Source organism: Mirounga angustirostris, unplaced genomic scaffold, assembly GCF_029215605.1.
Source record: "Mirounga angustirostris isolate CCGP_5_RB_7025 unplaced genomic scaffold, mMirAng1.0.hap1 SCAF_13, whole genome shotgun sequence".
In the NCBI taxonomy this organism is placed as follows: Eukaryota; Metazoa; Chordata; class Mammalia; order Carnivora; family Phocidae; genus Mirounga; species Mirounga angustirostris.
In genome coordinates, this window is record NW_026991721.1 from 95,950,025 (window position 1) to 95,966,934 (window position 16,910).

At 51.0% G+C, this 16,910-nt stretch overlaps 1 protein-coding gene across 1 annotated transcript in view; it reads left to right on the forward strand.

The window, feature by feature from the left end:
- The first annotated feature begins 243 nt into the window (after positions 1-243).
- The window catches only part of DSCAML1 (DS cell adhesion molecule like 1), a 320,533-nt gene continuing 303,866 nt past the window's right edge, over positions 244-16,910 (forward strand). The window contains exon 1 of the mRNA XM_045892888.2: positions 244-361. Within this exon, the coding sequence (XP_045748844.2) occupies positions 259-361 (103 nt within the window). The 5' untranslated portion in view covers positions 244-258. The remainder of the gene's footprint in view (positions 362-16,910) is intronic.

The following is a 16,910-nucleotide window of genomic DNA, read 5'->3' on the forward strand; positions in this document are numbered from 1 at the left end:
GGAGCAGGGAGGAGGTTGCTCAGGCAGGAGTAAGATCATGGCAAGAACTTCTGGGCTGGTTAAATGGGAGGTGGGGGAGGAGGTGATGGGGGGTGGGTGGTGAGGCCTGGGGCTGCTGAGGGAGCTGAGCTGGCTCTCTGTTCCCTTCTTGGGCCCCCACTCTGTCCCCGCCTTGTGACACCCCCCTTCTTCCCACCCCCTCATCTCTCTGCAGTTTTCAGGGAACCCTACACCGTCCGGGTGGAGGATCAAAGGTCAATGCGTGGAAACGTGGCCGTCTTCAAGTGCCTCATCCCCTCTTCAGTGCAGGAATATGTTAGCGTTGTGTCCTGGGAGAAGGACACGGTCTCCATCATCCCAGGTAAGGCGGGACTGTGGGGCCATGGCAGGGAGGGGTGCTGGGGCGAGAGGAGAGATGAAGCAGAGGTGCTGAGTTGGTTGTTGAGCTGAGCTCTTGAGTTCGGTTCTGGTGATTGATTCATTCTTACTGTTCTGGTGATGCTTTGGCCCAAAGGCATCTTTGGTCTTGGCTTGGTACGTCTGTGTACGGGGTGGTGAAAACCCATATGCTGGTGGCCTCTGCTCAGTGTGCGAATGTCCCGTCCGACACAGGATGGGTCCGACTCCCCCAAAAGAGTGGAGCCCCCATCCTTCCTGGCTCCTGGGTCTTTGCTTACCTTTGCTTTTGGTGGTGGGAGGTGAAGCTGGAAGCCCCTTCACTGTGAAGGGCTGTGTAGGGAGAGGAGCTCGGAGCCGGCTGTGTCCTGCGTTCCCACATCAAGAGACTAGAGCAGTGAGCACCGGGTCCTCAGAGGACCAGACCTGAGTTTCATGCCTATGGGACTTTTTTTTCATGAGTTGGCTGAAGACCCCGTTAGGATTCTAGCTGGCCTCGCTCTCGCCTGGTATTGGGGGAAGAGGTTAGTACCATGTCATAGGTTCACCTTGTTAGAGGAAGCCTTCTGTTACTGGCTCCCTTTCCCTTCAACAGGAAATCAGGTCTGGAAACCCCAAGAGAGGACCTCAAGTCCTCGAAATACCTCTTGGCCTCTGGTTACAAAATGGTGGGTTTTTTCCCCACTGCTCGGCATCGCTGCCTTCATCCTGGCACCTTGCGTGGGCTCTCCTGCTTTTTCTTCCTTTCTCTGCTGAGGACCTTGGTTTCTCCTTTCTGTGAAATGGAGGGACTTGGCCAGGTAGTGAGTGCCCCTACAGCATTGATGTGCCATCGTTGGCCGTATAAGATGATTCCAGCTGCCAGGTTTTTGGGTTAGTTAGGGGAGGCAGAGATCTATGCATGACACTTGTAAAACCGGGGTTCTTAATCCTGCTACACATCTGAGTCCCGGGGGAACTCTTTGAAAAACACTGGTGCTTGGGACGGACTCCAAATCAGTATCTCAGTGGGAGAACCTGTGCATCGGTTCCGACATCTAGCTAGGAGAAGAGCTGATGCTTAGGCATATTTACTGCTAACGTGGCAGGCTACTCTTCTGGAGACACTAATTTGTCTTTTGCTCCTGGTACTTTTTCCTTCTCTCAGTTCCAAGCAGATGGCCAGGCCATTATGTTTCCCGGCCTCAGAGCTCCTAGCAGGACAGGAATCCAAATCTACTTGAAGACAGCTGCTCTTCCTGCCTTTTGTAAAACCATAAGCTAATAGGAAAGGTTAGGATGGGTGTTCTGGCTGGCGAAGAGAGCCTCTGAGGACAAGGAACAAATGGGGGACAAATGAATCCCAGGGATGGGACTGGGACTATGGGCCACTTAGTGGGTACAGCTGGAGGAAGCAGTGGGACCCCACAATGGGGGGCTGTGTGTGGCTCCACAGGGTCTGGGGCGGGGGCCAGGGTTCTCGCGTCCAAAGGAGGCACGAGGTGCACAACCAAGACCCAAAGGGATCATGCAGGCAGGGACAACCGGCTGGTGAGAGACTCCAGACCTTGACACATTCCTGGGGGAGGCCCCAGTAATGAAGATCGAATGGCCCGTTTATCCAACAGAGTCAGAGTGAAGGTGCTTTACAGAACATAAAGAAATGTGGTATTTCTTATACATTTGAGTTTATGGACTAAGAGTTATATTCATTAAAATATTAATTAGTAGTAGTATTAAATAACAGTTATTATCTGAGCATTTACTATATGCCAGGCACTGGCTAAGAAACTTTCACGTATGATCTCATCTTATCCTCATAAAAATCCGGAAGTGTATTTTCCCCTCCACTTCACAGAAGAGGAAACTGAGGCTCACAGAAGTCAAGTCACTTCTTCTGGGTAATGGATCCATTAAGCAGGGGGCCAAGGCTTGAACTCAGGTCTGTTCTTTCAACCTGTGCACTCACCCCTACACAGACCTGCCTCCCTGCACCATGCAAATGTGTCCAGTGGAGTGTTACTGTGAGGCTTTAAATATGTGCTGTAGACAAGGAGGGCCTTGGCCTCAGGAAGGGGAAAAAAGTCAGTGTTGGATTTTAGGGAAGGCTTTGTGGAATTGAGGTGAGTGCGGTGATAAAGAGCCTGGACCCTGGGACCAGACTGCCAGGGTTGAGACTCACCCCACTGTTTAACCAGCTGGGCAGGTCATTTGCCCCATGGTGCCTCAGTTTCCCCAACTGCAATAAAATGGGGATGATGATTGACCTACCTTATAGGGTTTAAGAAGTTAATCTATGGGAAACGTTCTGAATGCTGCCTGGTACACCGAGGACAGCTGTGGCTTTGATGATGATGATGATAATGGGGTGGAAGAGCGCATTCCCTTCCTCTTGGGGTTTCCTGTTGTGGTGTATCTGTTTCCACTACGTCACAGGCTCTGCGTCCCCCGTTAGACTGAGTTTCCCAGGGTGGGAACTGGCTGGTTTTCATCCACACATCCCTGGCTTCTGACACACCCCCTTGCACGTGCAGGGCAGGTGCACACTCAGTGTTCCAGGGGAGCGTGAATGGATGGTTGGAAGTGTTCTGAAGGAATGTGGGGACAACATTGATGTAAGGGTGAGCACGGTGGGCGTGGGGAGGTACGAAGTCCAGCTCAGACGGGAGAGAAGGCAGGTTTACCTGACTCCTATGTGTAGGAGCTGGAGGCAGTGAGCTTCCCCAAGGTGACCCTGGTAGTTGGTGCTTCAGGGCTGTCTTTGATGTCAAGACACGGCTGGTGGCCCCAAAGGGCATAATTATCAGGAAAGTGGGCTTGATGCTAATCTGCAGGGCTCTGGTAAACTTTGGTTCTATAGCACCCCTTTCTTTCCTTTAGCCTTGGAGAATTTTCCTCCTCTGCCCAGCCCTCCAGCACCATCCATAATCATTCGAGATCCTTCTACAGCTATGGTTTAGATCCAGGGACAGACTTTCCAAAGCACATGAATCCAACTAACACGCTCCCAGAGGAATCCATGAGAACCTATATTGAAGTTTTGCTTCCTCCAGGCTCTGTAGATGAGAGGCCAGAACTTGGGCCCACATGCTGCATGCTTTAATTTTGGAAAATGCAAATTGTTTATTGTTTTTTTCCCATAAAAATAGGATTCTCTGACATCCATACACTGTACCCAGTGTGTGTGTGTGTGTGTTTTGTCTGGGAGGTTGAATGGCAGCTTCTCATGGTGGGGGAAGATTTAATGATTAGATTGCCTTGGAGTTAAGGAAGGATCAAGGAGCCTATTATTTCCCCCTGCTGCCTTAGGGTCGGCTTCTGGAGCAAAAAGAAAGTGTTGACTTTGATCTCTGGATGTGCAGGTCTGGGTTCAAGTCCTCCACAGACCACAGGGCCAACAGGAGCGGGTGCTGGAGAGCAGGAGGGGCCCCAGGAGACATCTCCTTGGGGCGAGCAGATGCCCTGCGAGGAGGGGGATGAAGGGGGTGGGTGCAGGCCCTTGCAAATGAGGAGCCTGCCCTGCAACGCCTCTCTCTGAAGGGGTTTGGAAGGAATTAAAGGCTTGGTGCCTAAACCAGCTCCATGAGTTGGGTATTTGTTCACAGGCTAGCCTTCCTTGTTGTCCACACTTGGGAGGAGCAGGTGAGCCTCCCTGCTGAAACTCTAAGCAGCTTCTTGACTGTGCTTTCCCCCAGGAAAGAGACCAAAATGCAGGCTTTCCCAAAATGGTACTTTTCCCCAGAGCTACCTACTACACCTGCCCCTTTCTCCCCCTGCCTTTCCCCTCCTCTAAGCTGGTCCTCTTCCTTCCATTGGGCTATTTAAGATATAAGAGCACAGAACCTCTCACTTATGATCTGGCAGACTCCTACCCTTTACTTCTCTCCTGGGGGCCTTGGTCTTGAGGAGAACTGGCTCTCCAGAGTGGGTGGGGTGGGGGAAAGAGGGCAAAGGGCTGTGCACAAACATAAATAAAAATTAAGGCCTCCAGTGAAGCCGAGATGTGGTTTAATTTCCCATCTGCATGATCACCATTACAATGCATGTTATTGGATATAAAGATAAATCCGGCCCTGTTCCTAATAGCTTTTAATTTCCACCAGACCTGATTATATCGATGTGGGCTCCTTGTGGGAGTTTCCCAGCATGCTCTTCACCAGCATCCTGACTGGCTGTCTTGGCCCCAGAGGGGAGTTTTGGACACTGCTCAGATGCGGGCCAGATGTGTCGGCCGGTGCTCTGGAAGATGAGCCTGGATCAGAGGATGGGGCTCTGGAACGCAGGGTTGTCATCAGGCCCTGGCTGGGTTGGGAGCCCTGTGCATTGGGGGAGGGGAGAAGCAGGGGCAAGGAGGAACCTGGTCAGAGGGGTCCTTCCTGGCTAGTGGGCAGTGCCCTGGACCGCAGCCCACCTTCACCGGGGGAGAGAGTCCGGGAGCCCGCCTCCCTGATCGTCCCCAGGGTGCCAAGTTGTCCCTGGGTTTTCACACCTCTTCATTTGATCCTGCTGTCTCCTCTGTACCTATCCCCTCCTCTCCTTCTTGATACCCTACTCTTCTTTTGTCCTTTAAACTTGGTCCCCGTGCGTCCCTTCCAGGAGACCTTGCATAAGCCTGCCGACAGAACTTACCGCTTCTCTGATTCCATTCCTGGAGCCCTCCTGTCATTTCCTCTTACGTGATAGGCGGTGGTCTCTGCCTGCCTGCTGCAGGGTGGGTACACAGCTGTATCTTTTCCATCTCTTTATCCCCAGGGCCCTCGTAGCACCTGTCACAGCATAATAATAAGATTAATGATAATATCTATCATGTATTGAGACCCAAATTATCTCTAATCCTCACAATAACCCTTTCAGAGAGATAACATTTTTTGTTTTGTTGGGGTTTTTCTCATTTTATAAATGAGGACATTGAAGCCTGGGGAAATTAAGCAACTTACCCAAGGTCACGTAGCTTGTAAAGGCTGCAGCCTGGGTTTGAACCGGGCTCCTCCAGGGGCCTCTGCTTCCTGCTACCTCTCCAGAGCAGGCTCCTCATTGAGAATGGACTGTCCTCAGGTTCTCACAGGGGAGGAGGGCCCGTCCCTGTCTCCTGCACTTGCCCGGGGACAGACACGTGTCCCTAACCCCTGCACCGACCTCTAGCTGCGTGTTCAGTGACCAGAGGCTCTGGCTTTTCTGAAGGGCCACAGATCTCCAGCTGAAACATCTGGGAACAAAACAGCCATTCTAACAAGAAGGCTTTACTGGGCACTGGCTCTGTTTTTGGCCCAGTGGGAGACACAAAGACCGTCCTGATCTGGGAGTTTAGGATTCCGTTCATGTTGTCAGCTCTGATGGACGGAGATGGGTAATCTCAACACAGTAAACAATCACATACGGTCTTGGTTTGCTTTGGAATGCAGAGTCAACGTATTAATTGCATTTTGCTCAGGCTGATACTGAGACGACCTCAGATCCCATATGTCTACACCAACTCGGACGGGGGATGGCACAGACAAGAACGAGATGGGTGGTGCCTGGAAACCAGTTTGGTTGCATCTAGGCCACAAACAGATGGAGTCACAGACTGTCAGAGTTGGAAGGGCCCTGGAGGTCCTGGGGCCCAGCCTCCACACTTACTGATAAACCCAGGTCCATACCGATGTGCTCTCAGGGCCCCCTTTCACCCCTTCTCTCCTGACATTCTCAGGACGCATTATTTTAACTGCTCTTGGGATGCTTTTTTTTTACTATCAGACTTCTTTCTTTGTCTATCTAAAACCTACCCATCTTTCAAAGTCTGGTTCAAATACCACTTTTTCCATGATGTCTTTCCCGATTTCTGCTCTGAATGGATTTAAAAATCACCCTGATTAACCTTCTTCAAGGGGATCCTTTTGTGAACTCCCTCTGGACTTTCTCGGTTCCTTGCTCAAGGCACTAACCGTGTTTTGTCCTGTAGTATTTGAAATCTGTGTTATCCCCATTACAAGAATATATAACCAGCAAGGGCAGGCACTGTATTTAATTCAGTTTAATTCAGGCCCCTCTCCCCTCCAGTCTCATTGAAGATGATTAACGAAGATGACACAGCGCCAGTCTCTGCCCCCACTGAATGGTCATGTGGCAGGGAGGAAGGAGGAGGCCTCTGTAAGGTCACAGAGAAACTCCGTGGCATTAAAGGGTTTAAGTTGGGCGGTCCTTGGTCTTTATTTCACTGAGCTGCTCCAGAGTGACCCAGAGAGAGATGGCTTCTGTGGGTTCCCCCCTGTGATGCTCTGCTGTTTAGATGCAAAATTGGGGGTCTCTGTGGGACGCCTGGGTGGCTCAGTTAAGCGTCTGCCTTCGGCTCAGGTCATGATCCCAGGGTCCTGGGATGGAGCTTCTCCCTCTGCCCCTCCCCCTGCTCATGCTCTCTCTCGTTCTCTTTCCCAAATAAATTGAATCTTAAATTTTTTTTTTTTTTAAATTGGGGCTCTCTGCTCTTGACTATTTAGGGCCATAGAGAAAAGGGGTTGGGATTGTCAGCTTGGGCTAAAGTAAAGTAAATGGTGCCCTCAAGGCAATTTAACACATGGGGTTTGGGCCCCTGCTGGGTGATGGGCACGGGGTCAGGCCTTGCAGAGGAGTAGCACTTGCCCGTGACCTGCTTCTTCCCTTCAGCAGCTTCCCTTCAGAAGCCATGATGCTTCCTGATGGCGGCCCAGTGAGGCATCATGAGGGGGGGGGAGGCCTGCCGTCGAGTTTTGGAATCTGTTCCACCCGGGGTAGAAAGAGGGCTTCTAGTGGAGGTGGCTACAGGGACAAAGGCAGGCAAGGCGGCAGAGGATGGGGTGATCCGGAGGGTAAGTGAAGTGGTGAGAGCAGTCTGAAAAGGATGCCAAGCCAAGAAGGTCCTGGCAGTTCTAGAAAAAAGAAAAAAAAAAAAAAGTATGTATGGACAAAGCAACAGGATAATAGTGACTCGTACTTACTAAACCCTTCCTCGGGTGCCAGGCTCTGTTCTAAGCATTTTGTGTGTGTAGCTCATTTGGTCTTCACAACAATCTGATGAGGGGACTATTACTCCCCCATTTTAGAGATGAACAAACTGAAGCACGGTGAAGTGAAGTGAATTGCCTGAAGTTAGTAAGTGGTAGAGCCACAGCTTATCCTTATGTGTTGTTTGTGCTCCTAAGCACTACACACAATTGCCTCGCAAAAACGTGACACGCAAAAATGTATTTTAAAAACTCTGCAAACCCACAAGGAGAAGACAACCCGATAGAAAATTGGGTAACAGATGGGAGCAGACAGTTTACGGAAGAGGTGGGATGCAGCGGAAAGAAGGCAGGCTGTGGTCTGCTAGTCCAAATTGGTGCTCTTGAGCGAGTTACTCAGTTTATTCATCTGTGAAATGGGGATAATGAAACCTGCGCATGGAATACTTTCAATGGAAATCAGGCCTCTGCAGAGACTTGAATTTTCAGGTGGAGAAGGAGTGGTCTAAACACAGCAGGGAAATGACCCCCCAGGTTCATGATGTTGCCCAGCCTTGGCCCATGTTGGGTGTCGGGCTGAGATCCTGAGAAGGCCGTATGGGCCCAGGGCTAGATAGAGGGTCACTGTGGCATTTTTAACTCCAATAGTCTGTGTTGGTATCTGGGCAGAATGGAGAAACAAATGGCCGAGACATTGTGGTATTCATCTCTGTATTCATTTGTGCCTTGCACTGTATCCGATAAAAATTGTGTTGAGGGAAGGAGTGAAGGCCTGTGGTTTGGTGCCAACACAGCGCAGATCCCTTCCACCAACTGCCCGGTCTAATCTTGATGCGCTCAAACCCTGGTTCAGTAATAACTAGTATCTCCACGACACCACCCAGCGTAGAAAGTGCTTTTGCATGATCTCATTTGCTCTTCACGGTAACCCCCATTACCTTCCCCACTTTACAGGTGAAGAAGCAGGTGCAGTGAGGGTTGGGGCCCTGCTGGCAGGTACCTGAATGTCCTGTCATTGAATTCTCCTCTTCACTCTGTGAGGCAGGCCTGCCACCCCCATTCTTAGGTATACAGGAAATGAGATTCAGAGAGGCCGAGCAGTTTGCTCCAGGTCACACAGCGTCTCAGTGCTAGAGCCTTGCGCTTGGACCCAGAGCCCAAGCCCTTTTCCTCTAACAGGCTTTCGTGCCTCCAGCCTGAGGGCTGTCTCAGGGACGCTAGGCAATTACCACTTTCCTTATCAAGGTGGTTGTAGAGAGGAAAAGGCAGCCGGCCCTTAAATTTGTTGTTGTTGTTTATTGTCCGCTTTGGTGGGGAAGGGGCCTCAGATTCAGACAGCCTTAATTTCTTCCTCGGGGTGCAGAGAGAAAATCCTACCTTCTCAAGCTGGAAACCACCCTTTGCAGGTTGGAGATGACAGGGAGGCATCCAGAAGCAGCAGAGGAATTCTCTACCTGGTCGGGGGGCCTGAACTAAGATGATCATGGTTAGTAAGAAGAGAAGTGATCAGTTATCGAGCTCTTAGGTGATCCGTGCTTTTCATGAGTCATTTTGTTTAATCCCCCCGAGTGTCTTGTATAGCGGCTGGCATTATGAGCCCCATTTTGCAGATGAGGAGCTTGAGGCACAGCGAGCTCAGTCACCTGCTCAAGGCCACAGAGTGAGGAGCTGTTTGATGTCAGCTCTTAGAGATGACTTGGGCCACCTCTCAAACTGCACCCTGCGGTCTCTCTCACCTTTCCTCTGTGTTATAAAGCCCGCTTACAGGCATCTTTTTATTGAATCTTTCAATTCCATCTGGGGGGGCCAAGTTCTTAACCTCACCTCACAGACAGGGAAACCAAGGCTTGGGGGGATTGAGAAGCCTGCCCAAGGTCACCCAGCCAGGAAGGGGGGTACAGGAACTCCGGTTGGATACCTGCTCCTCAGGAGCCCGTGAGATCCGCCCCCCCCCGGACTGCCTGCCCGCAGCTCCCCGGTCCCCCTTCCAATCTGCTGGCAGGCAGGCTGCTCTGAAGTTGCACGCCAGTTGGTTGGTTCCAGAACCATCAGCCACGGCTCCACAGTCAAGCAAAATAGTCTGTGTTCACAGGTGCCTCTGGTGGTGTATGCATGTGTCGTGTTTTGCTTTTCCATTTAGTTCATGGCAGGTGCCACATTTCCAGAGCGCCCACTGGGTGAATTTCTGCAGATTTAAGACAATTGCAAGCAAACGCTTTGCCCTGAGATCACGCCGTGGCAGTGGACACAGAGCAAGAGGTATTGTTTGGTTAAGTTGGCACCTCTGTAAGTTACCCTGAAATCAGAGCAGGATTCTTTATAGAAGGTTATCCTACACATAAATCATCATTAGACTACCTCATTTTTGTTTAATGCCTACCTAACTGTGCTGTAGTCCAAAAATGTGTGTTTAGTGAAGTCAAGGGTTGCACGGAAATTACAGGGTTTTCAAAAACCCATTTGCTTTGCTGGTGTTCACATCAGAATCAATCTTGCCTTTAGTTCTCAATCTCATTGCAAACATGCAGCATCGCTCGCCGAATTCTGGCATTTAATGTAGGGTAGCATTTATTCAGAAGAAGCCAACGGTGCTTACAGAATGGGAGAGCTATGTATAGATGGCACTTCCTGCCAAGCCTGTGATTTTGAACTCTGTTGCGTATCAATGAGACCTCACGGCCAGGACCTGAGCCGCGTGGGCATGGGGCTGCGGTAGCGAGCAGGGGCCTGCACTGGGGAGCTGTGGAAGGAGAGTCTGCATCCGCGACCCCACAGACCTCGCTGTGCCCCCAGCACGGAGTAGGTACGCGGTTTGCTGAATGCCTACCAGGGAGGCTTAAGTTGGGGGAGGGGGGAGGCGGTGTGTGTGACTGACCCTTGGATTCAGAAGGCTGTGGCTCCGCGGCTGCTGGTCAAGCCCTCATTTGCTCCTCATATGCTCAGATCAGCAGCGCTTGCTAGGAGCCTCTTCTTGGGGGAGCAAAGCTGAAAGGGTGTAGGCTCTGGCCTGGTGAGACCTGCTTCACTTACTCGCCGTGGGACCCTAGGGTCCTTTTACCTCTCCAAGCCTTCCTGTCAGTGGCTGTGCAGATGAGAAGTTAGGTACTTTTTCTAGATGGAGAAAATAGATTTTCTGTGGATAGTTAACATGTTTCTAGATAGATCTGGTTTGGGGGTGCTTTTTGTTTGTTTTTACATAAATCCTTTGTATGTAGGTTGTCAACTTTGGTTTGTGCCGATCAGACACAGGATAACAGGTTTAGAATTAGTCATCTCCTCCAGGCCCCGGAAGGTCTCCATGAGGACTGAACAAGTAGGTGGGAGCATCCAGGGTGAGCATATAGGAGCCGAGCTGGGGTCTCAGTACACTGGGGTTCACTTGGCCTTTAGGGCTGAGCACATAAGGCCAGGATATTGAGGACACAGGGGCAGGGGCAGGGTATTTCCCCAGAAGGCCTAAGTCCAAACCCTAATACTATGTTGGCTTTTATGGTCTAGCAGGCATCTTGGTGTGTGCAGAACTCTCAGGAGCTGAGGCATGTGCCTTTGCCAGCCGAAGCCTGCTTTTCTCAGGGGAAAGCTGAGCCAGTTGTGTTAGGAACAGCCGTCTGCCTCCGGAGTGGCGTGGGGGCTCAGAGGCTGGGGCAAACGCCTCTAAGTTGAAAGTGCTTTCCCCTCACACCTAGAGACTTCTCCCCTCCACGTCAGGGTCGGAACATACCTGAACACCCACGTCTTTAGGAACGCGGACTCTGCTGGAAGCCTAGAGAGTCAGCTGCGGAGCAGATGACAGAGTGGAAGATGGAAGCCTGTGACAGTGAGTGGCAGCGGGGGGTGGGAGTGGGAAGTGGAGGCTGGGCTCTGAGTTCAGCTCCTGAAGGGCCCTAGAGTCGGCCAGCTATCGGATAACCTTCATCCCCTGTGTGGTGGTCTGCAGGGCTCTCCGAGACTTTGTCAAGCCAAGGAGGCCCTTCTGAGAGCATGTGGCTGGGGGCCCACCTCACCACCCCTCGGAGTGGGACTCAGAAAGGAAAGGGCTTGTGTCTAGAGTGTTCCAAAGCCCGTGTCGTTCCTGACACAAGCCTAGAGCCGCGGTTGTACCTGCTCAGGGCCTGTGCCCAGGAAAAGGCACGGGCCCCCTCAGGCCGTAGCTGACTGCTGTAGCTTACGTTGGCTTCATCCCCTGAATCTGTCTACGTGGCTGTATTGACGTAAGCAACTATCAGTGGTTGAATTTTCAGTTCACTATTTAACTGAGCAAATGTTTCTTGGGCACTTCCTGTGTGCAAGGTGCTGTTGTGGAGACGGTGATTCCCAAGGGTCTTTGCTTGAGGATCTCAAGGGATTTGGAGAGATTCCTCTTTTTACACACCAAAGAAACTCATTTCAATTAAAGTGTATACGTGTGTATGTGTACAAATAGTATGCATGATATCATTTGTACCTATTGAATACATATAGGTATTCACATTCAGTTTTTTAAGATTAAATTCCAGTTTAACACAGTGTGATATTAGTTTCAGGTGCACAATACAGTGATTCAACACCTGGCACTCAACAAGCGCCCTCCTTCATCCCTGGCACCTGTTTCCCCCTCCCCCCCTGCCCTTCCCCCTCCCCTCTGGTGACCAGCAGTTTGCTCTCTCTAGTTAAGAGTGTTTCTTGGTTTGCCTCTCTCTCTCTTTTTGTCCCTTTGCTTGTTTTGTTTCTTAAATTCCTCGTATGAATGAAATCACATGGTATTTGTCTTTCTCGGACTGACTTATTTCACTTAGCATTACACTCTCTAGCTCCATCCATGTTGTTGCAAATGGCAAGATTTCATTCTTTCTTATGGCCGAGTAATATGCCATTGTGTATATATGTGTGTATGTATATATATATATACCATATATATATGTCACCGCTTCTCTACCTGTTCATCTATCACTGGACACTTGGGCTGTTTCCGTAAGTTGGCTATTGCAGATAATGCTGCTATAAACATTGAGGTCCATGTCTCCCTTTGAATGAGTATTTTTGTATCCTTTGGGTAAATACCTAGTAGTGTGATTGATGGATCGTAGGGTAGTTCTATTTTTAGCTTTCTGAGGAACTTCCATACTATTGTCCGGAGTGGCTGCACCAGTTTGCATTCCCACCAACAGTGCAAGAAGGTTCTCCTTTCTCCACATCCTCGCCAACACCTGTTGTTTCTCGTGTTTTTAATTTTAGCCATTCTGACAGGTGTGAGGCCATACCTCGTGGTGGTTTTGACTTGCATTTCCCTGAGGATGAGTGCTGTTGAGCATCTTCTTATGTGTTCACACTCATAGTTTTTGCCTCTGGTAGACCTCCCATGTGTAGACCTCCAGAAGCGCCCCAGAGCAGAGACCCAAGGCAGATACCTTGGCCCACTGTCTATGGGGAAGGGCATCCGCAGAGGAACATCTAGCTCAGGAGTGTGTCTGGGTGAGTGTACAGACCTTGGCCTTTTCTCCTAAACAGAGAACAGTCCCCTTTTCCCCTCTTCATGTTCTGGGCAGGACTGAGGGTGCATGAGGTGTTCTGAGTTTTATGGACAGCCTTGGATCAATTGCTCTTTGAGGAGGACTGTGAGGTGTGGGTATAGGAAGGGTGGGCAGAGGCCCAGAGAATGTAACAACCCTAAGCCTGCCCCTGAGAGGCTTGCTGCCTGATAGGCTGAGCTTGGGACACTGGTGACCCCAACATGATGCAGAGTGTGATTAGGGCCCAGGAGAGGCACAGCCCCTGGGGGGGGCCTCAGAGGTGGGGAGCCCTGTCTGGTGTGGTGAGAACTGGCGCCACATAAGAAGCAGCATTTCCCGTGGGTCCTGGAGAATGGATTGTTTTGGCAGGCTGCGCCCCTGCAGGGGAGAGTATACTAGACCTGTCGGCTCTGAACTTCGGAGTCACCTGGGGAGCTTTTAAAAAAACACTGTCCAGGCCCCCCCAAACAATTAAGTCCGGATCCCTGGAGGGTGAGACCCAGTCATCTGTATTTGTGACAGCCCCCTGGGTGATTCTGGCAAGCAGCTGGGTTGCAAACCCCTTGCTCTGCATACAGGAGGCTGGGTGGGGGTGGTGGGGGTGGTGGTGGTAAAGTCCTGGGGCGCTGAGAACAAAGGCTGTGTGCTCTTCCGGGAAGCAGCCTGGTTTGGCTGGAGCTCAGGCTGCATCCAAGGATAACTGAGACTGAGCTGAACTGAATGTAATTAAAGGGTAGTGGGGAGCCAGTGAAGATTTTGAGCGGGGGGGAATGGTCAGGACTTTGGGGAGTTGCCCTTGGGTGACTAAGGAGGTTCCCAGAAACATGAAGATCATCTATGTCTGTCTCTTGGAACCTAAGTCTTCCCTTGAATTTCCCAGGAATTATCACTGAGCATCCTTCAGGAAGGCAGGCTGCCCCTCAGAGTCTAAGCAGTATAGGGATTAAAGACAAGCTAAATAGTCTCTTTCTTTTTATGTTAGTTAAATTTGTATTGTGCTTTTACAGTTCATAGCACACTTTATATATATTATACTTTGCGTCTCAGAACGTTTCTGTGTGGTCATTCCAGAGGCACAGACAGGGGCTCCGAGAGGTTCCCTGACTTTACTTGGCTCCCCCGTCAGTCCCTCCAATACTCAGGGACGCACCGCGGGCCAGAGTGTGTTCGGCTTCTGGACGGTGGGCCGGATGCAGAGCCAGGCACCGTCAGAGATGTGACTTCACGTTTGAAAGACAGAATATCTTTTCTGTTTCCCGTGGTCTGTGGCCCATGCTGAATGGGCAGAGACCTGGCCACACCAGTGGTTATACACGTGGATACATACAGTGATAATATGAGGACACTGGGACGGGCTTGCCCACGGCCAGGAAGGAGTCAGAGGGGGATGTGAGGCCACACTGTGTGCCGTGCTTGGGTGCTGTACCTGCTTGCACGGAATCTGGAGGGGAGGGTGAGGCTAGAACCCACAGCACTTGGCATGTGCCAGGCACGGTGGGACTTCCTTTGTACAGACGACCTTGTGCAGTCCTCTCAACATCGTGATGAGGGGGCGGGGATTTCTAGCCTCATTTTAAAGATGAAGAAAACGAAGCACATAGAGGTGAAATATCTCACCCAAGGCCACACAGTTGGTAAGAAGTGGACCGGGGACTCCATCCCAAGTCATGTGGTGCGAAGGCCTGCTCTTCACCTCTAGGCCATCCGTCTGGGTCTCCTGGGTCCCAGTCCAGGGTCTTCCTCCAGACTGGGCTAGCAGGACTCCTCTTGCTACATAAAACACCACAACAGTCAGGCTTCCGTCTGGGTGCATGCTGTCCAGATCTGCTGTCTCAATCTGAATGTCAGGTATGAGGCCTCACCCTGAGGGGGAGGGTCCAAGCATGAGCCCACCCTCCAGGCTGAGAGCCCAGCATCCAGGCATGGTCTCTTTTTTTTTTAAAGATTTTTATTTATTTATTTGAGAGAGAGAATGAGAGAGAGAGAGAGCATGAGAGGGGGGAGGGTCAGAGGGAGAAGCAGACTCCCCGCTGAGCAGGGAGCCCGATGCGGGACTCAATCCCGGGACTCCAGGATCATGACCTGAGCTGAAGGCAGTTGCCTAACCAACTGAGCCACCCAGGCGCCCCAGGCATGGTCTCTTTAACACCTCTCTGCTCTTTGCTTTTCCCTCTCTTGTGTGGATGGCCTGACTGTCACCAGCTCCCTGGGGAGCGATGGAGGCTGGCCAGGAAGGTGGGGAGGTTGTACAGGTTTCCCGCTCTAGCTCTCTCATGATCTGAGTTCATGTCCCTTCTCTGGATGTCCATTTCCTCATCTGTAAGTGAAGGGGCTGGAAGAGATGACTCCCTACATCCCTTTCACCTTGGTTCAGTTTAACACACTCTTTGAGCCCCCTGCGCCCCCCATCATCCTGGGCACTGGAGGCATGGTGACAGGTCCGTGTCCTTTTGGGGAGACGGACATGTCAAGAAAACAGCTCCAACATGTATGTTCCTTAAAGAACTTCTTGCATACGGGCAAGGCAGGAATTGTCATGGCAACTGTTTGTGATGGCAAAAAAACTGGAAACCAATATGGATGAATTAAATTGCTTAGATTTCTACAAGGAAATACTATACTGCAGGGGAAATGCATGAAGCAGAGCTTTGCAAATCAGCCCGGACATGTCATGAAAAAAATGTTGAATGGAAAAAGAGGCAAATCTCAGAAGGATGCGTACATTATGGTAGCATGTGTATAAAGTTTGAAAACACGCAAAGCAGTCCCCTGCATTGTTTCTGGATACATATGTAGCAAAAGTATAAAAACATGCATGAGGATGATAAACACCATATTTAGGGTAGCGCTTACCTCTGAGGAAGGAGGCAGTGGGCTCTCACTGAGGGAAACACAACTGTTTGCAGAATGTCTTATTTTTTAAAATGTTTCTTCTTAAAAAGATCTGAAGAAAATATAGCTAAAATAAACATGATGATTTTATATTATCTTTACCTTTTTCTATAAGCGTGATAGATTTCATTTAAAAAGCACCTGTTTCAACACAATATACTCGAAATGTGGGAAGAAGGGCGGGGTCGAAGTTTGGGTGGCAGTTTGGGTCCCCCGGTGACATTCCAGGGCTGGGGGTCTGGGAGTGCAGAGAGAGTGGGTCGTTGGTGAGTGTGGGATTTGGGGGGCTGATCCCAGGGGGTCTTTGTTGGTGGAGCTGGGGAGGGGCAAGTTCACGGACCCACATGTCAGTGATGCCCTCCACGACCTGTTCCTGCCCCCTCTGCCTGGGACCACCTCAGGCAGGGTTGATGCTCCAGAATCAGTGATAACAGCGGTTAAAAGTGGTGTAAATATAAGAGGAAGAGAGACGTGTCTGCCTCCGGATCCCCTTGTAATGTGTTCCCAGTTTAATGAGAGTCTGGAGACCCAGCAGGAGGCTGCTGAAAATGAAGAAGACTGGATATTCATGGGGCTGTGAGGCTCCTTGCTCCGCCATTCTCCTCAGAGCTGGGAGCCCAGGACTGTCCTGGCAACCGTCTGTCTGTCCTTCTGTCCTGAGGGGCAGTAAGTCAGTATCAGAGGCCAGCTGGGGAGGGAAAAGTGACTTAGGGATGGGGGAGAGGCCCGGATAATTACCTGCTTGGAGAGATTTACTCCCAATTCCAGCTCAAATGACAAGAGAAAGATGGGAGCCCAGGTCCTAGGCGACCAGGAAAGCCAAGAGGGAAAGCCGATCTCCCGGGGCTCCCGGGGCTCCCGTGGGACCTGGAGAACAGAGGGCATGCTGTGCAGGGGGCTGAGCAGGCCTCACCAGCTGCCGCCGCCTCCCGCACCTCTCCCAACACCTCCTTTTCCCCCCAATTTATCCTGCAACAGCGATTTCCCTTGTCCTCCCTTTCTCTAGTTTGCCCGCCCTTTTTCATCCCCAGGTTCTCAGGGGGCACCCGCAGGTGATAGGTTGGTAGATGGTCGGGGCAGGAAGGGCCTTGGAAACCATGGAGCCCATTCTATAGATGCCCTTTGTGGCCTTGACTGGGCCTGGGATCCAGGCCTCAAGAAGCCGCCTACAACACAGTGAGGGAGGTGGTCTCTT